Here is a 23,514-nt window from a genome sequence, read left to right as displayed (position 1 = left end):
CCACTTTACGCCCTGATAGTGCACGATTTGACAACAGACTCACACAACGCTCACTGTACCCACTTTACGCCCTGATGGAGCACGATTTGACAACAGACTCACACAACGCTCACTGTACCCACTTTACGCCCTGATGGAGCACGATTTGACAACAGACTCACACAACGCTCACTGTACCCACTTTACGCCCTGATGGAGCACGATTTGACAACAGACTCACACAACGCTCACTGTACCCACTTTACGCCCTGATGGAGCACGATTTGACAACAGACTCACACAACGCTCACTGTACCCACTTTACGCCCTGATGGAGCACGATTTGACAACAGACTCACACAACGCTCACTGTACCCACTTTACGCCCTGATGGAGCACGATTTGACAACAGACTCACACAACGCTCACTGTACCCACTTTACGCCCTGATGGTGCACGATTTGACAACAGACTCACACAACGCTCACTGTACCCACTTTACGCCCTGATGGTGCACGATTTGACAACAGACTCACACAACGCTCACTGTACCCACTTTACGCCCTGATGGAGCACGACTTGACAACAGACTCACACAACGCTCACTGTACCCACTTTACGCCCTGATGGAGCACGATTTGACAACAGACTCACACAACGCTCACTGTACCCACTTTACGCCCTGATGGTGCACGATTTGACAACAGACTCACACAACGCTCACTGTACCCACTTTACGCCCTGATGGTGCACGATTTGACAACAGACTCACACAACGCTCACTGTACCCACTTTACGCCCTGATGGAGCACGACTTGACAACAGACTCACACAACGCTCACTGTACCCACTTTACGCCCTGATGGAGCACGACTTGACAACAGACTCACACAACGCTCACTGTACCCACTTTACGCCCTGATGGAGCACGATTTGACAACAGACTCACACAACGCTCACTGTACCCACTTTACGCCCTGATGGTGCACGATTTGACAACAGACTCACACAACGCTCACTGTACCCACTTTACGCCCTGATGGAGCACGATTTGACAACAGACTCACACAACGCTCACTGTACCCACTTTACGCCCTGATGGAGCACGACTTGACAACAGACTCACACAACGCTCACTGTACCCACTTTACGCCCTGATGGAGCACGATTTGACAACAGACTCACACAACGCTCACTGTACCCACTTTACGCCCTGATGGAGCACGATTTGACAACAGACTCACACAACGCTCACTGTACCCACTTTACGCCCTGATGGAGCACGATTTGACAACAGACTCGCACAACGCTCACTGTACCCACTTTACGCCCTGATGGAGCACGATTTGACAACAGACTCACACAACGCTCACTGTACCCACTTTACGCCCTGATGGAGCACGACTTGACAACAGACTCACACAACGCTCACTGTACCCACTTTACGCCCTGATGGAGCACGATTTGACAACAGACTCACACAACGCTCACTGTACCCACTTTACGCCCTGATGGAGCACGATTTGACAACAGACTCACACAACGCTCACTGTACCCACTTTACGCCCTGATGGAGCACGACTTGACAACAGACTCACACAACGCTCACTGTACCCACTTTACGCCCTGATGGAGCACGATTTGACAACAGACTCACACAACGCTCACTGTACCCACTTTACGCCCTGATGGAGCACGATTTGACAACAGACTCACACAACGCTCACTGTACCCACTTTACGCCCTGATGGAGCACGATTTGACAACAGACTCGCACAACGCTCACTGTACCCACTTTACGCCCTGATGGAGCACGATTTGACAACAGACTCACACAACGCTCACTGTACCCACTTTACGCCCTGATGGAGCACGACTTGACAACAGACTCACACAACGCTCACTGTACCCACTTTACGCCCTGATGGAGCACGATTTGACAACAGACTCACACAACGCTCACTGTACCCACTTTACGCCCTGATGGAGCACGATTTGACAACAGACTCACACAACGCTCACTGTACCCACTTTACGCCCTGATGGAGCACGATTTGACAACAGACTCACACAACGCTCACTGTACCCACTTTACGCCCTGATGGAGCACGATTTGACAACAGACTCACACAACGCTCACTGTACCCACTTTACGCCCTGATGGAGCACGATTTGACAACAGACTCACACAACGCTCACTGTACCCACTTTACGCCCTGATGGAGCACGATTTGACAACAGACTCACACAACGCTCACTGTACCCACTTTACGCCCTGATGGAGCACGATTTGACAACAGACTCACACAACGCTCACTGTACCCACTTTACGCCCTGATGGAGCACGATTTGACAACAGACTCACACAACGCTCACTGTACCCACTTTACGCCCTGATAGTGCACGATTTGACAACAGACTCACACAACGCTCACTGTACCCACTTTACGCCCTGATGGAGCACGATTTGACAACAGACTCACACAACGCTCACTGTACCCACTTTACGCCCTGATAGTGCACGATTTGACAACAGACTCACACAACGCTCACTGTACCCACTTTACGCCCTGATGGAGCACGATTTGACAACAGACTCACACAACGCTCACTGTACCCACTTTACGCCCTGATGGTGCACGATTTGACAACAGACTCACACAACGCTCACTGTACCCACTTTACGCCCTGATGGTGCACGATTTGACAACAGACTCACACAACGCTCACTGTACCCACTTTACGCCCTGATGGAGCACGACTTGACAACAGACTCACACAACGCTCACTGTACCCACTTTACGCCCTGATGGAGCACGACTTGACAACAGACTCACACAACGCTCACTGTACCCACTTTACGCCCTGATGGAGCACGATTTGACAACAGACTCACACAACGCTCACTGTACCCACTTTACGCCCTGATGGTGCACGATTTGACAACAGACTCACACAACGCTCACTGTACCCACTTTACGCCCTGATGGAGCACGATTTGACAACAGACTCACACAACGCTCACTGTACCCACTTTACGCCCTGATGGAGCACGACTTGACAACAGACTCACACAACGCTCACTGTACCCACTTTACGCCCTGATGGAGCACGATTTGACAACAGACTCACACAACGCTCACTGTACCCACTTTACGCCCTGATGGAGCACGATTTGACAACAGACTCACACAACGCTCACTGTACCCACTTTACGCCCTGATGGAGCACGATTTGACAACAGACTCGCACAACGCTCACTGTACCCACTTTACGCCCTGATGGAGCACGATTTGACAACAGACTCACACAACGCTCACTGTACCCACTTTACGCCCTGATGGAGCACGACTTGACAACAGACTCACACAACGCTCACTGTACCCACTTTACGCCCTGATGGAGCACGATTTGACAACAGACTCACACAACGCTCACTGTACCCACTTTACGCCCTGATGGAGCACGATTTGACAACAGACTCACACAACGCTCACTGTACCCACTTTACGCCCTGATGGAGCACGACTTGACAACAGACTCACACAACGCTCACTGTACCCACTTTACGCCCTGATGGAGCACGATTTGACAACAGACTCACACAACGCTCACTGTACCCACTTTACGCCCTGATGGAGCACGATTTGACAACAGACTCACACAACGCTCACTGTACCCACTTTACGCCCTGATGGAGCACGATTTGACAACAGACTCGCACAACGCTCACTGTACCCACTTTACGCCCTGATGGAGCACGATTTGACAACAGACTCACACAACGCTCACTGTACCCACTTTACGCCCTGATGGAGCACGACTTGACAACAGACTCACACAACGCTCACTGTACCCACTTTACGCCCTGATGGAGCACGATTTGACAACAGACTCACACAACGCTCACTGTACCCACTTTACGCCCTGATGGAGCACGATTTGACAACAGACTCACACAACGCTCACTGTACCCACTTTACGCCCTGATGGAGCACGATTTGACAACAGACTCACACAACGCTCACTGTACCCACTTTACGCCCTGATGGAGCACGATTTGACAACAGACTCACACAACGCTCACTGTACCCACTTTACGCCCTGATGGAGCACGATTTGACAACAGACTCACACAACGCTCACTGTACCCACTTTACGCCCTGATGGAGCACGATTTGACAACAGACTCACACAACGCTCACTGTACCCACTTTACGCCCTGATGGAGCACGATTTGACAACAGACTCACACAACGCTCACTGTACCCACTTTACGCCCTGATAGTGCACGATTTGACAACAGACTCACACAACGCTCACTGTACCCACTTTACGCCCTGATGGAGCACGATTTGACAACAGACTCACACAACGCTCACTGTACCCACTTTACGCCCTGATAGTGCACGATTTGACAACAGACTCACACAACGCTCACTGTACCCACTTTACGCCCTGATGGAGCACGATTTGACAACAGACTCACACAACGCTCACTGTACCCACTTTACGCCCTGATGGAGCACGATTTGACAACAGACTCACACAACGCTCACTGTACCCACTTTACGCCCTGATGGAGCACGATTTGACAACAGACTCACACAACGCTCACTGTACCCACTTTACGCCCTGATGGTGCACGATTTGACAACAGACTCACACAACGCTCACTGTACCCACTTTGCGCCCTGATGGTGCACGATTTGACAACAGACTCACACAACGCTCACTGTGCCCACTTTACGCCCTGATGGTGCACGATTTGACAACAGACTCACACAACGCTCACTGTACCCACTTTACGCCCTGATGGAGCACGATTTGACAACAGACTCACACAACGCTCACGCTGATGCTGATTGTTAAAGTCTAAACACTGGAATTTTTCTAAGTACGTGCTTGTGAACTTGGCACTTGGACCAACATAAAACAGGAAGATGTGGGATATGTGTGGGTGTGTGTGAGTATGTGTGGGTGTGGGTGGAGGAGGGGAGGGGCATATAATAAGTCACAAATTGTGACATTACAAAATATTTTATTTTTATCCTTATCTTCATATTTTTCCCTTTTATGCCGGACATTTTGGGACACATAACTAATGAGGAAAAGTAACCGTGATGATAGTGCTATTTGGGTTCAATCGTTGAGCGTTAATAGACATGAAGCCCACATGTTGCTCAAGATTCTGTTGCTCTTAAGCAGTAGAAAAACTTAGGATGGATGCGAGGTTAGGATATTGGTTAGGGCAGTGTTTCTTCCAGACTTTTTTTTCTCCGGGAAGGCACTTTATATTTTCGTGGGGTGGCGGACTAAAATTTCCGGGGGGCGGACACTGATAAAAGTATATATTTTCTATATAAATTCCATTTCGTTCAGGGGGCGGGGCGGTAGACTTCCTTCTTGGAAGAAACGCTGGGGTTAGGGTCGTACCAACGCGGGTGTGATGATCGAAATAGATTGATCAGGTTAGGACTACAACTGACAAGACCCGAGCGCAGATTTTCTACCAGGCATCTCTTTGGAAAGTCTACCCCCCCCGAACGAAATCGATTTTATATAATAAACATACACCTTTACTCGTGTCCGCCCCCCCCCCACCCCAGAAAATGTTGACCGCCCTCCCCCCCCCCCCCTCCGAAAATTTCAAGTGCGCCCCCCCCCCCCCCCCCAGAGAAAAAAGTCTGGAAGAAACACTGCCCGAGCTATCGTGCGGAACTGTTAGGAAAGTTGGCAGAGACAGGCAAAAGTTGATGGTGATTTCTGTGGCAGGGCATAGTGTGGCGTGGTAAGCCTTGACAGGGCATAGAAAAGGACATTGTAGGGCATGCCAGGGCATAGCGAAGTTGGATACAATATTTCCCCATCTGACTGCATAAAAATATCTCAACAACCCAGACACAGAATCCGACTCCACGCTATAGATCAGCTGGTGTGCTTCTGTTCCTAGTGATATTTTTATTTAAATTTCAGCTCATCCTTTCACACTTCATTTCCTGCGAGTTTCTTTCGTACATGTTGATTAGCCGTACACTGCTAGCATCGGTGATTCTTCATCTCTTAAAGTTACCCGCTGAGCTAGGCTGTACAAGCATGCGGGTACGGCTAATCGATTTAAACACACCGTAGTTTTTCAATGTGTTTTGGATTCCCAGTTGTGATAATTTGTTACCCAGGTCGGCGGCGTAAACAGGGTTTTGTTCGGAGGTTAGCGAGGGTGAACGGGTTAATTAAACCTTAATGAAGCTCCTTCATTATTTTCATGAAATTATTTCTTAAACGCGTTATTTTGCTACAAATATTCTCATTATCTAGTCAGGGGTGGGCTGGCCCGCCTGTCAACCTGGAAAAATTCCGGTGGGCCCGAGGTAATACATTTATGTGGGCCTCAGGTAAATAATCCCTTAAAACTGTGATGTACTAGGCCTTTTAGAGCTTCGATTTTTAAAAAGTTGGTCGCGTGAATTTTCATCAAGCTGAGAATGATTATCAGACTTTAATGAAAAATAATTAATTTAATTCGAAGTTGGGGACCAATTTTAAAATTTCCCGCACCTCATATGCACACAGCCTGTACCTAGTCCTAACCCTAGTCCTAACTCTATAGCTCTAGTCCTAACCCTAGTCCTAACCCTAGTCCTAACTCAAGTCCTAACTTTAGTCCCAGAGGCGTAGTGACCCTTCCCGGCGCCCTGGTACAAACTTTCAATTTGGCGCCCCCCCCCCCCCCGGGAACAAACTGTCTATTTAACACCCCCCACCCCCCGGGAACAAACCCATATATTTTTTTATATTTGTAATGCAAAAATGCAGCTAAAATGTGCTTTTAATCTTTTTTTCAACACCCCCCCCCCCCGCTACGCCTGTGTCTAGTCCTAACTAGTCTTAACACTACGCATAGTTCTCAGAGAAAACAAGTCACCTATAACAGTAACAGCTTTATAATAGTTTCGTGAAAATAGCACATATTGTTTTCGTGACCATCAAGTTTTTCATAATAAAACTACCTTTAAAATAGCACTTTTAAGACACAGAAATAGCCACAGGACACCTAAGAGCACAAGACATTGTGTAAAATAAGTCAGTCTTAAGATTTACCAAACACGAATATAAAATTTTCCTGTTACGAATATTAAAAAAAAAAAGTTAAAAAGTTAACCCTAACATTGACCAACCAAAAAATATTTACAGATAAAGTACTCACGGTGGCGTGGTTAGCCGTACCTATAATTAGCCGGCTACTTATTGGGGGAGGGCAAGGTTCAAGTGAGATGCACACCATGGCTATAGGCTTCAAGTGCGGCTATTTGGGGTGCGTTATGTTAAACACGTAAACTCTACTCCTTGTGTGAGCATGTGTGGGGTGGGTTTGTGTGTGCGTGTGTGTGTGTGTGTGTTAGAGTGAAAACTTGATTACTCGACAATGTACTTTTCCGTTATGAGGGACCTAACTCTGCACATTTGGATCGACGTGGACTAGGCCAAATTGATCAAATATAGGCAGTGTTATTTTAGGAATTTGTTTTTTCCGGGCAGGGAGGGGGGGGGGGGGGGGGGGAAGGGGGGAGGGGCGTACTTAAATTTCCGGTGAAGGGGGTGGGGGCGGACCATGGTTGAAGTATATATTTTGTATCTAAACTCAATTTCGTTGCGGAAAGATACCAGAAAGAAACAGAAACTCTGGAAATAGGTAGGAATCGTTTGGTTTTGGGTGACGTCAAAATTTTGGTTTAACGATAGTGGTGGCATATCAAAGACTTGAACTGAATATATGAGATTCAGGTAGTTTTGTGGCATATCACTTACTTGAACTTATTATATAATATATGAGATTCAGGTAGTTTGGTGGCACATCACTTACTTGAACTGAATATATGAGATTCGGGTAGTTTGACTCGTGAAAACTACAAATTAACAATCACGTAATTAGCCGTATTGTATAATAGAAACCACTTCAATCGCCTGAGAATAAATTGTTACCACTTGATTTATACCTAATTGACATTAATTTTAAAATTGAGGGAGAAAGATGGACGAGGATTTGTCGGGGGGGGGGGGGTAAAATTCTGATTATTTTTTAGTTAAAGTATCGCTTTCGCCGACATTATGGAATCGATTATAAAGTCTATATATGGGTACGGCTATTGGGTGAAATAGCCAGCATGAAATTTGATGATCAAGTCACCCCCACTATAAAAAAAAACAACTTGATCTAAGATTCTATTTTTAATCTCATCACGCACGCCTCGCCAATTTGTTGAAAACATTTGAGTCACCAACACAAGTGAGTGATAGTTATTGTTATTTTATTTTTTAAATACATGGTTTGACCAAAGGAAATAATTGCTCACCAGGAATAACCCTAGTTTCATATGACCCCCTCCAGTGGCGTAGGCAGGGGGGGGTTAGGGGGGGTCATAACCCCCCCATAGACCCCTCGGTATATATAAAAAGTATGAGGGGGGTGCAAATCGAAAGTTTGAGGGGGGGGGTGCAAATCGAAAGTTTGTCCCCGGGTAAAAATTGGAACCCCCCCCTTGAGACGATCCTGGCTACGCCACTGACCCCCTCAGTCCTACCCGAACCCCGCCCGAACCTTCCTTCGATTTTAAAACCACGTCTCAATCCACTACGTCAATGTCCATCCCACAATCCGCCACCCATCGTCAGCTCGCGCGCCATCAAACGCTATCGACAAGCTCATCTTCCGTCTGACCAATCCCGTGCGCGCGTAAGCCGAAGTAGGCGTGGCCTATCACGCCACCGCCAGTAGCGTAAATCTATTATCACAACCCCCCACTTTTTTTTTTAAACTCCCGCCTGCCGTTATATTTGACATTGCAACTCAGAGTTCGATCCCCCCTCCCTACTTTTATTTTGTTTTTCCTTCTCCAGCGAATGAAAGTACTCTACACAAGCTGTTGAAGGAGGCTGTTCGAATCAGGGGAGGGCATCCGTCGCGTCTTATTTAAGCCACGGCCTGAGCGAGTCCACTGTTTTGATTACCCCGATACAACACGGAAAAAGACCGGTTTTGTGAACGAAGACAGCGACTTGTATGAAGTGTGGTGTTGTGGTGGTTTTTTTGTTCGCTGTTTCTACACATAGATTTAACTTGTTGCTGTTGAGACAAGAAGCCATTGACGCCATCATCGAAGGTAGAAAGTTCTTCCATTGTTTGAATTCCTAATGGATTATTGTTGAGGTGAGTGGGGTTTTTTTTTTTTTTGGTGATCAATGGTCAGGTGCCTGTTGAATCATGGGAATACGGGTGTTACTTCACAGTAAGATATTTTATAATAAGAATAAGATTGACTCTGGGAATACGATTGTTACTTTATACTTTGCAGTAAGAGATTTTATTAGATTGACTTCACGAATACGGTTGTTAATTTATACTTAGCAGTAAGAAATTGTTTGTGATTGATTTTGAGTGACTTAATTTTTACCCAATATTTACCAAGTATTATTAGACTTAATTCTACTCAATAGCATTACAGCATGTAGGTTTAGTCTATAGTCTATAATATAGACCGATAATGCTATTGCGTGATGGTAGTTCTTATAGTGAGTTAAAATATAACATCCCTACTTGTGAGTGTTATGACACTGCTTAATTAGAGCTAGAGTTGACTGAAGCTAGTTATACTGCTCTATTAGAGCTAGACAGAGGCGTAGCGAAGGGGGAGGCAGGGGGTACATACGTCCCCGGGCGCCGACCTTAGGGGGCGCCAAAATGGGTTGAAAAAACAAATTAAAATCTCATTTTAGGTGCAGTTTGTCATTATAAATATAAAAAAAAATATATTGGGGGGGGGGGTGCAAATGGAAAGTTTGGGGGAGGGGTGCAAATGGAAAGTTTGAGGGGGGTGCAAATGGAAAGTTTGAGCTTGACTTGGATTATGTAAAGTCATGTAAAGTGTGAAGTCAAGTTAGATGATGTTTTGACTTTAGATTTTTGTCTTCTCTAAGAATTTGGTCAGTCAAAAGACTTGTTAATTGTTGAATGAAGTGTAAAAACTATTCATAATGGGACTAAGACTTATAAAATATGACTTTAAGATGACTTAAAGACTACTATAAGAAGGTGACTGGTATGAAATAAGATGACACAATGGCTCTTAACTTTGTGAAATATTAGTATTCTTAGACAACTATTTAATAACTTGTAGATTTTGTCTTTTGAATCTAGACACATAATATTTCAAATTATTAAATGTATTCCAATAAGTAATGTAGAAAATGTATTAGTTGACCCATGACAAATAATTTTAAACACTGACGTTATTATTCAAAAGTCTTCGGCTTGATAATCTCTATCGTGGTTCCTTTATGTTTACAATGTGTATCAAGGTTGATGCTTGGGTAAGGATTAAGTTCATAATTAATTAAAGTTAATTAAGGCTAAAGGTTAGGGTTACGATCACTTGGGTTAAGGCTAGTGTTAAACCAGTGCTACTAACCACCCTTTAACCTCAAGTATGACATGCCGACGTTTCATCTACTAAGCCTACAACATATTAAAGTCCTTGAACCTAGCTTGAACCCCGGCTCATTAGGTCAGCGTTTCTTTGAAATCGCCTCACTTAAATTAACGCCGGTAGCATTACGTCACAACGACTCACGAGAGCCATCAGAGAACGTGCAGTTTGACGTCATCAAGGAGTGTGGGTCTGGGAACTGCATCACCCATTCAAGTCTGGGCTTATGTGCAGGGTAGGGTAGGGTGGGGTGGGGTGGGGGGGGGGGTGTACGTGAGCACATCTTCAGCACGTTGTTGACGCCACTTGATGTGCGTCCCGTCCCCTTCAGTCCGCGTTAAAATGGAAACACTTCACTCGAACAACGCGCTACTTGACGTCGTCGCATCCATCCTACACGTTCTGTCGCCCGGTGGAGTTATCCATCCCTAGTTGCCGCCGATCCACCGGCCTGTGTACCGTACATATTTAATCCACCGACCTCCATCCCATAGTATCAGTCAATCCACGGGCCTTCATCCGATAGTATCCATCAATCCACTGACCTCCATCCAATCCAGCGGCCTTTATCCCATAGTATCCGCCAATCCACCGGCCACATTAGGCCTACCTATTTAACAAATCCATCGGCCTCCGTCCCTTACCTCCATCAATCTTCCGGTGACGTCAACAGTCCCTTAGAGGTTACCTGTGTCAGTCAAGCATGGCCGAACTGTACTTCTCCCCAAACCCCACCCATACATCAACCAACTAATTAAATAGACGCTCGGGTAGACGGTAAAATAATCAAACAAGTTAATCAAATACTAAAAAAATCGACCAAATAGTCAGTCATCTAGTCGACCAGTAAACAGTCAATCAACAAGTTAATTGAATAATCAAATAGTCGACCAATTAGCCAGCAAAAAGACAATCAATGAGTCAGTCAATTAATTAATAAAGTACTCCATCAACTAGTCCATCAATTATACTTAGGTACAAGACAAGTAAAAATCCCCTAAAGTCATCTAAAAAACGACACTTCTTTGTGGCCAATCGCTTCCACTTTTAGTTAATTTATACATAAATCTTCCACAGCCAAATGACATGCAAGGAATGGGGATGGTGGTGGGAGGGGGAGGGGGGGAGTAAAAAAGAAGCTGCGCGCTGAAAGTTTAAAGTTCAATACATATTACTAAAACAATTTTAGGGAGAATAAACTCATAAAATTTGTCTCGGTGTAGTTTCTACAGTTTAAAACAAACCAGACCGACGTGTCCATTTCGGCGCGACTCCGTGAGTTATATTTAGCACACATCTTAACCAGAGTTTCTTCCAGGCATCTCTTCGGGGGGGCGAAGCCCCCCCGAAAATTTTTTACCGCCCCCCCCGAACGAAATGAAATTTATATAATTTATATAGAAAATATAAACTTTTAACAGTGTCCGCCCCCCCCGAAGAAAGTTTACCGCCCCCCCGAAGATTTCAAGTGCCCCCCCCCCCCCCGGAGAAAAAAGTCTGGAAGAAACACTGATCTTAACATCTGCATTACCCTACCAAAGTGCTTGTTTCGTTTATGACAAACGATATGGATCGCGCACGCTTTATTCCACTCACTCTCCTAGACCCCGCCTCCCTCCTCGTGTTCTGTCCCCCCCCCCCGTCCCCACCCTCCCGTCAAAGGACACCACCCTTCAATGTAGAAACATAATAAAACACAAAGTTAAATGCTTTATCGTTGGAATAACACCAACGTGCGCGACCCTCTCCCCCCCCCCCCCCCCACCACCACCACTTGCACTTGGGCCGCTAACATCTATCTTATCGTGGCTCCATGGGAGCAGACGTAGCAGGGGGGAGAGGAAAAGGTCGGGGTGGGGGGGGGTGTGGTAAGAGGGGGGGGGTATGGGTTGATGGAATGGCAGCCATGGAGATAGCTAATCAGCCAAAACCTAGGGTAGTATTTAGTCCGGTATTAGATCCAAATAGTAGGTCAGTTTGGTGGAGTATTTAGACCCCAATAGTAGGTAGATGGTCAGTTTGATGGAGTAGGTTGGTCAGTTTGATGGAGTAGGTTGGTCAGTTTGATGGAGTAGGTTGGTCAGTTTGATGGAGTAGGTTGGTCTAGGTTGGTCAGTTTGATGGAGTAGGTTGGTCAGTTTGATGGAGTAGGTTGGTCAGTTTGATGGAGTAGGTTGGTCAGTTTGATGGAGTAGGTTGGTCAGTTTGATGGAGTAGGTTGGTCAGTTTAATGGCGTATTAGAAGCCCCAATAGTAGGTACATGGTAAATGATAGAATATTAGAACCCCCCCCCCCCCCCCTCTCCCCCAATAGTAGGTAGCTGGTCAGCATTAGAACCCCCAATAATGGGAAGATGCACAGCCGCCTTTATTTCCCTATCGCGCGTTAGGTACACATCAGAGCTGATTTGAAACCGGATTCGAACTCGAGACCGCTATACCACGCTGTTTCCTATCATAGGTTTATAGAATTTTTTTTTTTTTCTGTTGGTCATCACCTTACCCCTGGAGAAATAATCGAACCAGGTTTGAATATCGTTCAGAAACATGCCATTGCATAGCTCTGTACATCCCTATTCGCCTGGTCCTATGCAAGCCTATATGTTAGAGGCTGAAAAAAATAGCTGTAAAAATTACAATAGAATCCCATGTTAAAATTGTTTAAAAATAAAATTATAAGTGGGAAATAAGTTTCCCCAGGTAAAATAAAAACGCAATAAAATTTAGTTAAGAAAAAACACGTGTATGCTGAGTACGTAAACAGGCGTGTACAGAAAATTACATCGCCCCGCCCAGCTAATGTAAGTGTAGTGGGATGTAATGTAAGTGTAGTGGCATGTAATGTAAGTGTAGTGAGATGTAATTACGCGTGTCGTCATGCCCGTGAGTGCCGATCAAAGCAAGCCCGCGGGGACCTTTTAGTGTCGAGAACCCGGTCCTTTTTAACCAGGCCCTTCATAAAGATAACCAAAATTCTTGCCAGCCTCCACCCGATTGGCTCAACATCCGGGAAGTCCCTGCAACACCGGAAGACGCCTGGAAATAAAATTTAATAAAAAAGCACAATGCTGCAAGGTGCTTACACGCAATAAACGAAACAAAATTTCATTAATCGCAATTTTTTAACATTCCGAAAAGCTGGTATTTTTAATTTTATAAATTGGTTAATCTAGTGTTGATAGAGATGAGAAGAGAGGGGAGGGTAAAATTCTTCATTCCTTCTTACGCCCCCCCCCCCCCCCATTCTCCCCCTGACCCCCAGATAATGCCGCTGAGAAAGTTCAGTAGCGTTGAAAAAAAAATTCCCCACCCCTCAAAATTTTTTTTTGGGTTTCTCTCTCTTCCCCCCCCCCCCCCCCCCCCACGTGGCAGCGAATTGTTATCAGACTACCAACCGGTTCTCACAAGACTTGGCATAATTATCAAGTACGTGCAGATTAATTTGCATAAATCGTGAAAAAAAAAAAAAAAACCCGTCCAGATTTTAATTAATTAAACCTGCCGCTTTGGAGCATTGGGAGTTAAAATGTTGAGTTTAATTTACGACTTTAACATTCGGGTAGGAACTATAAAAGTTTAAAAAAAAAATTTAGCAGACGTAACGGCTGAAACATTGAGCTTCGCAGGAAGCAGAATTTAAAAAAAAAGTGCGGTATAGTTTCAGCTAATCTGGAGTTAATTGTTTATTTAAAAAGATAACGGAAACTTTTTAAACGCTGTTCCGGTGCGGGTTGGGGCGGAACCCCGGACCCTGAGCCTGTGAACCAGTCGCCGGGTTGACAAATGGACTTATCTCACCAGGTGCTGAGATAGTGAGGTTTATCTCTCTCTTGTATCTGACGAGTTATCACCGTTCGCGTCATCACCAAATTATGTCTGTAAAAAAATCTACCTGATGTTTCGACATGTGGCCGTCGTCTGTAACCTCGCTAGTTGGCCAGATTTTGATGGCCAACATCTGTAACCTCGCTAGTTGGCCAAGTTCAGACATTGGAGACGTTGATGGCCAACATTTGTAACCTCGCCAGTTGGCCAAGTTCAGACATTGGAGACGTTAATTGCCAACATCTGTAACCACACCAGTTGGCCAAGTTTTCATGGCCAACATCTGTAACCTCACCAGTTGGCCAAGTTCAGACATTGGAGACGTTGATGGCCAACATTTGTAACCTCGCCAGTTGGCCAAGTTCAGACATTGGAGACGTTGATGGCCAACATATGTAACCTCGCTAGTTGGCCAAGTTCAGACATTGGAGACGTTGATGGCCAACATATGTAACCTCGCCAGTTGGCCAAGTTCAGACATTGGAGACGTTGATGGCCAACATATGTAACCTCGCTAGTTGGCCAAGTTCAGACATTGGAGACGTTGATGGCCCTTGCCAGCTGAAGCATACGTCAACTCGTGGCTTTGTTCTGATACCTCAGACACATACCCAAACAAAAGGCGGCTCACTGATAAGATGTTTCTAGAGTGTTGGGTCTCACGCCGGCTGCTGGCCGTATTGTGTACATGTTTTTATACCAGTGACTAGACTAGTCAGCAACGAGTCGTACACTGGGTACACGCCATTTCTGTACACACCATGACTCCAGTTTTAACACCAGCAACTTGACGCCTTGATTGTGTACCTAGAGTCGTACACTAGTGGTACACACTATTTGTGTACACGCCATGACTCCAGATTTTACACCAACAACTTGACGCCTTGACGGTGTGTCTAGAGTCGTACACTGGGTACACACCATTTGTGTACACACCATGACTCCAGTTTTTACACCAGCAGCTAGACGCCTTGATTGTGTACCTAGAGTCGTACACTTGGTGCACGCCATTTGTGTACACAGCAACTCGACTCCACACATCAGCACCATCTTGTTTATCTGAATTGATTAAACAAAAACTACAACTGCCATTTTTTTTTCATTTAACTCTAGAACTTATTTCCGTCACTGATTACATTTTTGAAAAGCTTTTCAAAACGTACGTTGTAGACAATTGTAAGCATTATTTAGAAGAAGTCTGGGTAAGACAGTAAAATAAATTTTATTCATCGCCAAGATATGGGAAGACGTGGTCGGAGGGGGACGTTTAAGATCACTATCAAAAGTTTATGAACTACAATACAAAAACATATTTACTGAGCTCAGAGAGTGAGCTAAAGTCGCTGGATACCGAGGTGGGATGCGAGATTCTATTAGAAGCAACGTTTAACCTTCCAGTAAAGTAATCATTCATAAGGTCACCATGATTAGGTCATCTTTGGGTCACTGTGTTCCAAATGTCCAGGTATTTAAATCACCGTGGTTGGAGAGAGAGAGAGAGAGAGAGAGAGAGAGAGAGAGGGGGGAGAGTTGGATAACCCCCCCGATACATAACGACAACCTTGACTAGCTCAAGCTGACCGGCCCAATGACCTAATCCCCCGTGTCCACTTCACTGACCAACGCCTCATTGATTTACACGACAAGTTTGGGGGGGGGGGGGGGGGGGGGGAGGGAGCAGTAAAAAATACATCAAGATCAGAATACAGAGTTGAAAGTGACGGTTGGGGGAGGGGAAGAGGAGGGGGTGAATGGGATGTTTATCATACTGATATAACAGAAAGAATTATTAGCATGCTTAAGATTATTGTTTAATTCAAGTTACAAGTAGGTAATCCGATTTTTCTTCAAAGTCTCATGTTTGCACAGACCAAGTCGAAGTATTACCCATCATCCAATCTGGTATTAATTTACTCTCCCCTTCCCATATACGTATACCACGTGCGACCTTCACCTTTGAACCTTTTGAAAAACTCAGTATGGCGAGCCGGGCAACGGTGTTGTGTATACAAATAAAATAACACGACGGCATTGTGTAGACAACAACGGTAAACATGGGACAACAGGCTACATCACGCGGCAAAAAGTTTTTATACAAGCCTCTACTGAGGTCACTAGGTCTGTATGTGGGTGGGTTTTTGTGTGGTCAGAGGCGTAGCGACCCTTCCCGGCGCCCGGGGACAAACTTTCGATTTGCACCCCCTCAAACTTTTCATTTGCACCCCTCTCAAACTTTTGATTTGCACCCCCCTCGAACTTTTCATTTACACCCCCCCCTTCAAACTTTCAATTTTGCTCCCCCCCCCCCTAAGGTCAGCGCCCAGGGACATATGTCCCCCGCCCCCCCCCCCCCCTCGCTACGCCTCTGTGTGTGGTCAAATCTCGTAACTCAAATTTGACCAATTTCTTGTAAAAACTAAATAAATAAATAAATTTCCGATGACAACTCAAGAATATATAATTTTCATTTCTAATTAGATATTGAATTAGTCAATAAATTAATTTTAAATATTACTGTATTCAAGAACAAAAGTGGAGACAATATAATTAAGTGACAGTAATTACCCAATCGGCTGGGTGACGAGGTGAGCTGTTCTTCACGCATGAGTTCATACAAGAGAGACAACCACGGGCGTCAATATTGCGCAGATAATTGACGTTTAGAGTAAATATAGCAAGGCGCGGATAACGTTTTTAAGTAAATATATTCAGTCGTCTGCACTGTTGATTTCATTTAGAACAAACATATACAAGTATTATATACAGTACTGGAGTCTATATTAAAAAAAATAATTATATATCGACATAATATTTGAAAAAAAAATTCTTAGATATAAACAAGTAGAAAGTAAAATATGTATAAATATATTTATAACAAAAAGCTAAAAAACTATTTAAAACTAAGAAATTACAATAAATTCTTTATTATATCTTTAGGTACGATAATCAAGATATTGATGGCAAAATATGATCATTAGATTCTTTATGATTTATCAACAACCTTTAATTGTTATTTCGTTTTTTTTTGGGTGCATTTATAACATGTTATAAATAAAGATGTTATACTGATGTAAAATCAAAATCTCAGTGTAAACTCCCATCGCCATAATCAACACGTCACTAACGATGTCAGTGTATCAGAGGCAGAGAACTACATACCTACTAAAATGTGTGTACCTGCATTCGTTTTTTTATGCTTCACTTCACTTCAACTGGCATTTACTGTAGGGAAACCTATTCGGTCTGTTTATACTGACGGCTAATAGGTCTTTGACAGCCAATATGTCCCCGATAGCCAATAGTCTATTACAGAGAGTAGGTCCCCGACGGCGAATAGGTCTTCAACAGTCAATGTCACCGACAGTTAATAGGTCTTCAAACCGAAAGTCAATATGCACCCGATAGCCAATAGGTCCCCGATAGCCAATAGGTCCCCGATAGCCAATAGGTCCCCGATAGCCAATAGGTCCCCGATAGCCAATAGGTCCCCGATAGCCAATAGGTCCCCGATAGCCAATAGGTCCCCGATAGCCAATAGGTCCCCGATAGCCAATAGGTCCCCGATAGCCAATAGGTCCCCGATAGCCAATAGGTCCCTTACGAAGAGTGGGTCCCTGACGGCGAATAGACCCCTATGATGGTGGTCTTTATGGTCGTTCACTAGCCGGGTTGTTGGTGTTTACAAGACTAACGAGCCGGGTTGTTGGTGTTTACAAGACTAACGAGCCGGGTTGTTGGTGTTTACAAGACTAACGAGCCGGGGTTGTTAGTGTTTACAAGACTAACGAGCCGGGTTGTTGGTGTTTACAAGACTGGCGAGCCGGGTTGTTGGTGTTTACAAGACTGGCGAGGTGGGGTTGTTGGTGTTTACAAGACTAACGAGCCGGGTTGTTGGTGTTTACAAGACTGGCGAGGTGGGTTGTTGGTGTTTACAAGACTAACGAGCCATGGTTGTTGGTGTTTACAAGACTAACGAGCCGGGGTTGTTGGTGTTTACAAGACTAACGAGCCATGGTTGCTGGTGTTTACAAGACTAACGAGCCGGGTTGTTGGTGTTTACAAGACTGGCGAGGTGGGTTGTTGGTGTTTACAAGACTAACGAGCCATGGTTGTTGGTGTTTACAAGACTAACGAGCCGGGGTTGTTGGTGTTTACAAGACTAACGAGCCATGGTTGCTGGTGTTTACAAGACTAACGAGCCGGGTTGTTGGTGTTTACAAGACTGGCGAGGTGGGTTGTTGGTGTTTACAAGACTAACGAGCCATGGTTGTTGGTGTTTACAAGACTAACGAGCCGGGTTGTTGGTGTTTACAAGACTAACGAGCCGGGTTGTTGGTGTTTACAAGACTGGCGAGGTGGGTTGTTGGTGTTTACAAGACTAACGAGCCATGGTTGTTGGTGTTTACAAGACTAACGAGCCATGGTTGCTGGTGTTTACAAGACTAACTTTATCCTGGGTCTCCATACTGTGTTACTGGTTTAGTGAAGTAAAATCCCACCCCCGAGTGTTCACGTTAAGGTTAGTTAGCGTAGGTTACGGTTAGTGTTGTTAGACTAAGGGTATTGAGTTAGATTAGTATTAGCTTAGGTTACGGTTAGTGTGGTTAGATTGAGGGTATTGAGTTAGATTAGTATTAGCTTAGGTTACGGTTAGTGTTGTTAGACTAAGGGTATTGAGTTAGATTAGTATTAGCTTAGGTCACAGCTAGTATTGTTAGATTGGGGCTAGTTTTTTAAGATTAGTATGTTTATGACAGGTTTAATTTTATTTGGTTGCGTCAGTGTCCTTAGACGATGCTTTTCATTTCTATAGTGCTACGGTTAGTGTGATGAAGTTAAGTTTTCCTAGGTTAAGGTTAGTGTGATGGTTAAGTTTGCCTAGGTTAAGGTTAGTGTGATGGTTAAGTTTGCCTAGGTTAAGGTTAGCCTGTCTAAGCCAGTATGTTGATAAGTTAAGTTTGCCTAGGTTAAGGTTAGTGTGATGGTTAAGTTTGCCTAGGTTAAGGTTAGCCTGTCTAAGCCAGTATGTTGATAAGTTAAGTTTGCCTAGGTTAAGGTTAGTGTGATGGTTAAGTTTGCCTAGGTTAAGGTTAGTGTGATGGTTAAGTTTGCCTAGGTTAAGGTTAGCCTGTCTAGGCTAGTATGTTGACTCATCAGCCCTTGACTCATATACGTTTTGATATGCAATTAAAATTGACAGGACACGTCACTTTTAATAATGCACAAAAATCCACTCCCACCCCACCCCCACCCCACTCTCGCATGGTCTAATGACAACAACCAAAAGATTACCACTCATCCGAGGATGAAGAATTATCCCACCTTTATCTCTCCCACCCTTAAACCACAATAGCTGAATATTTTATACGTCCCCAACCATTTTTCAAAAACCACTTCAGTTGTTTTTGTATTGATAAAACTTATAATGCTTGTAAAAAAAAAACCTTCGTAAAAACCCGCAAGTCTTCTTGTAGAGGGTAAAGAAATTCAACAAGTCAGGAGATACAATATGGCGGGTAAAAATCCCACAAAAATAAATTAAATTATAAACGTTAATAACGCTCGATAATAGATATAATCGTGTTCTAACTGCTATTGTATCTCGTGCCGGGGGTATCTAAAGCCGGGTCCACCGGCCGCAGGGGTATCAAAAGCCAGGGCCACGTCCCATGCTGGTTGGCCCCCGCTGCGAGATGAAGACCCGCTAAAGTAGATAATGACAGAGTGGGACCGTTGGACAATGGCGCTAAAATCCTTCAGCGAGTAACTGGTGATTTATTTATCTCGCGAAAATTAAAAAACTCATTAGGGAGCTGCGAGTGTTTAGGGAAATTCGCCGTGACGATTTTTCGTATTTTTATACAACTCTTTGCTAAAATTTTGATTCATATTTTTTATTTAACTTTAAAAAAAATCATAAATATATTGACGAAGGAACTGTAACTCCAATTAAAAGAAAATGTCCTTTATCTTCTGTGCGACGGGAGATATTAATTATCAAATGTAAAATGTAATGATGTAAGAACTACATTGCCACATCGGTCGTCCTGTTGTGTCTTCTGTCTTTCTGGAAGTCTGGGGCCCGAGGGGGGGGGGGGGCGTCTGAGAGAACTGTTGTCTGAAGACAACTGTTGGGATGTGGGGCGCCTCATTCTGGAGTATAACCCAACTGTTGGGATGTGGGGGACGCCTCGTTAAGGGGTATAATACAACTGTTGGTATGTGGGGACGCCTCGTTCTGGGGTATAACACAACTGTTGGTATGTGGGGACGCCTCGTTCTGGGGTATGACACAACTGTTGGGATGTGGGGACGCCTCGTTCTGGGGTATAACACAACTGGATACGGGGAGTGTTGGGGAGCCGCCTTCAATGGGTCTGTTAGACAAATATATGGGGTGGGGACGCCTCGTTCTGGAGTACTCGCAGAGTACTGTGGTTGGGTTGGTCTAAAAAGTACTTTTAAAAAATAGGGTGGAGGCGTGAGGGTGTGGGGGGTAAGGGTGGGGGTGGGGGTGGGAAGGGGGGGGGGGTGGGGTTGTAAGACTTTAATACAACCTGTGTGATGATGTAATGACGTGTGCGATTGTGTGTGTGTGTGTGTGTGATGTCATGTGAAGTATGATATTCTTTGTGTAATGGCGTGATTATGTGTGTGATGGTGTGTGTGTGTGAGTGATGTGTATGATGATGTATGAGGTTGTGTTGTGTGATGGTGTGTGAATTTGTGTGTGTGTGTGTGATGGCGTGTGAATGGTATAATGGTAGGGCTGAGTTAAATTAAAAAAACGCAAACAGCTGGTGCAAACGGTTAGAAAAAAAAAAATACTTTGGTCGTTAAAGAAACAAACATTCTGAAATTTTCCTTGTACTACTCGTGTAAAGACTGAATTAAAAAATCGACCATCCTACCAGTACTAAACAGATATAAACTAAAACCACATTATGACATCTACTTCAAGATTCCAACAATAAAAGAAATACTCGCATGATATTTCTGTATCCGCATGACGTCATCTTCCGCCATTTTACATAAACCACATGATTGATTTTTCTTTCCCCAGACCACGTGACCTGACCAGGCTATCGATATCCCAACCACCCAGACGACACTCGTCCTCTGAAACAAAGGCTTACAAAAATCGAACTCGATTGATTGTTTTCTTTAAGATACAACATAAACCTGCCTCGCGCTCAAACCTGTATGGTGCACCACAATGATAAGATCGGAAATCGCCGGCTGACGTTTCTTTGAACTGTTTGGAAGAGTTCCAGCGCTTGAGAATATTCTAGAGACTTTTGAGTTTGGATCGACGAGAATGAATGACCGAGACAGAAGCCGCTCCCCCCGCCCTGGGAGTTCAACCTCCCCCCGAGCAACATCCTCCCACCTCTCCCCTCCCTACATCAGGGAACCCACAGAAGGGAAGCTGACTATCGAGATACCTTGCACTATGCCGCCTCAGGGCGCGGCTCAAAACGGCGCCCTGGGAAAGACGAATCTCTTCAACCCCGCCATCGGGGCGGACGACCCCCGGTTCTCTCAGCAGATTCAGGAGGCGGTGTCTCACGTGCTGGAGGGGTACGACTGGTCCCTGGTGACCACCCCGGCCAGGAATCAGAATGGGGAGAAGAGAAAGCCGCACATCAAGCGCCCCATGAACGCCTTTATGGTGTGGGCGCAGGCGGCCAGGAGGAAGCTGGCGGACCAGTACCCACATCTGCACAACGCTGAGCTGAGCAAGACATTGGGGAAACTGTGGAGGTGAGTGTCTTGATTCATGTTGGGATGGGTTTCTTGCATCATGTTGGTGTTAGGGTTAGGATTGGGCAAGTTGTGGAGGTGAGTGTCTTGATTCGTGTTGGGGTTAGGTCTGGGCAAGTTGTGGGGGGTGGGTTTCTTCATTCATGTTGGGGTTGGGGGTTAGGGTTTCGGGTTAGGGTAAAGGTTAGGTTTTGGTCTGGGCAAGTTGTGGGGGGTGGGTTTCTTGCATCATGTTGGGGTTAGGGTTAGGTCTGCGCAAGCTATGTATATGATTTCTTGTTGGGTTGAGGGTTAGGTTTTGGTTTGGGTAAGCTTTGAAGGTGGGTTTCTTCCCTTCACATTGGGGTTAGGGTTAGGATTAGGTCTGTGTAATTGGGTTAGAGAAAGGATCAGGTTTTTGATTTAGCAAGAACTAATGGAAATCAGTTTTATTGCCAGATTGTAAGTTTTATTTATAGACACGTTTCAATCTAATTAATTTTGGGGGTTAAATTTAGGTGTTGGATCATAAAAAATATGTTTAAGATGATTGGTACATCTCACCAATTGGAGTTTTAAATTTTTTCTATTTATTCACGATATCAGTTTTTCGCCCATGTTTTACAATATAATGCTGTTAAAAAAATAGTTTGTTAACAATTCTGGCTTCTATTTTAATATTACTAACTAAATAAAGATAAATAGAATTATAATTATTTGATAATTGTAAAGTTAATATATACATTTACATCTGCTTATCCAATTTATTTTTATTTTTAATTCTAATTAATTATTTTCCAACTGAAAATCCCCCAGTGATATCTACCATTTGTAAAAAAAATCGTTTTTCCATCAACTTTTTATTTCTCAACTAGTTCTTAACAACCGTTTTGTTTGATTACCCATCAAGAAACACCCTGGTACCATCCCTCCCCCACCATACCAGTGCAAAATTCTTACCCTTGGGCATGTTTGAGATAACATTTTCTAAATACCACGTGATTAATTTACCGCTGCTCTTCATTTTCGTCAACTTTTGTTGTCTTTGATTTAAACTACACGACGCTTTAAGCTAATTACAACCCCACTAATTATTATTTTAGCAACCTTTCTGTACTAGTTCGCACTACCGTTTGATTTTTAGCGAGACACCAGCGGAATAAACCACTGAACAATTTTCTAATTAAAATAAAATGCTTTAAGTTGTGGGCGCCCCGTGATTTTATTAGAGGAAAGTGTGGGTCGGGGTGGTACATTTTATACAGGCCAACAGAGAGGTTGGTTTAGGGTGGCAGTAGGTCGAGCTACGGGATCTAATTGTATTAAGGTCGGGGTGGGGGGGGGGGGGGTGGGGGGGAGATGGGGTGTTGTTGGTAATAGTTTAGCATAGCGGTCAATAGTTTAGTGGTCTATAGTTTAGCCAGTGGTGAATAGTTTAGCATAACGATGAGTAGTTATGCGTAGTGTTAAATAATTTAGTTTG

At 44.5% G+C, this 23,514-nt stretch overlaps 1 protein-coding gene across 1 annotated transcript in view; it reads left to right on the top strand.

Annotated features, from left to right (window-relative positions):
* Positions 1 to 8,888: 8,888 nt before the first annotated feature.
* LOC131938751 (transcription factor Sox-10) overlaps positions 8,889 to 23,514 on the top strand; it is a 35,062-nt gene continuing 20,436 nt past the window's right edge. Inside the window, exons 1-2 of the mRNA XM_059296896.1 lie at positions 8,889 to 9,187; positions 21,352 to 22,052. Of these exons, the coding sequence (XP_059152879.1) occupies positions 21,607 to 22,052 (446 nt within the window). The 5' untranslated portion in view covers positions 8,889 to 9,187; positions 21,352 to 21,606. The remainder of the gene's footprint in view (positions 9,188 to 21,351; positions 22,053 to 23,514) is intronic.

The sequence above is a fragment of the Physella acuta genome, unplaced genomic scaffold, assembly GCF_028476545.2.
Source record: "Physella acuta isolate Inbredline_101_S28 unplaced genomic scaffold, ASM2847654v3 ptg000256l, whole genome shotgun sequence".
Lineage (NCBI taxonomy): Eukaryota > Metazoa > Mollusca > Gastropoda > Physidae > Physella > Physella acuta.
The sequence above is the reverse complement of the archived record's forward strand: the minus strand, read 5'-3'. Positions and strand labels throughout refer to the sequence as shown.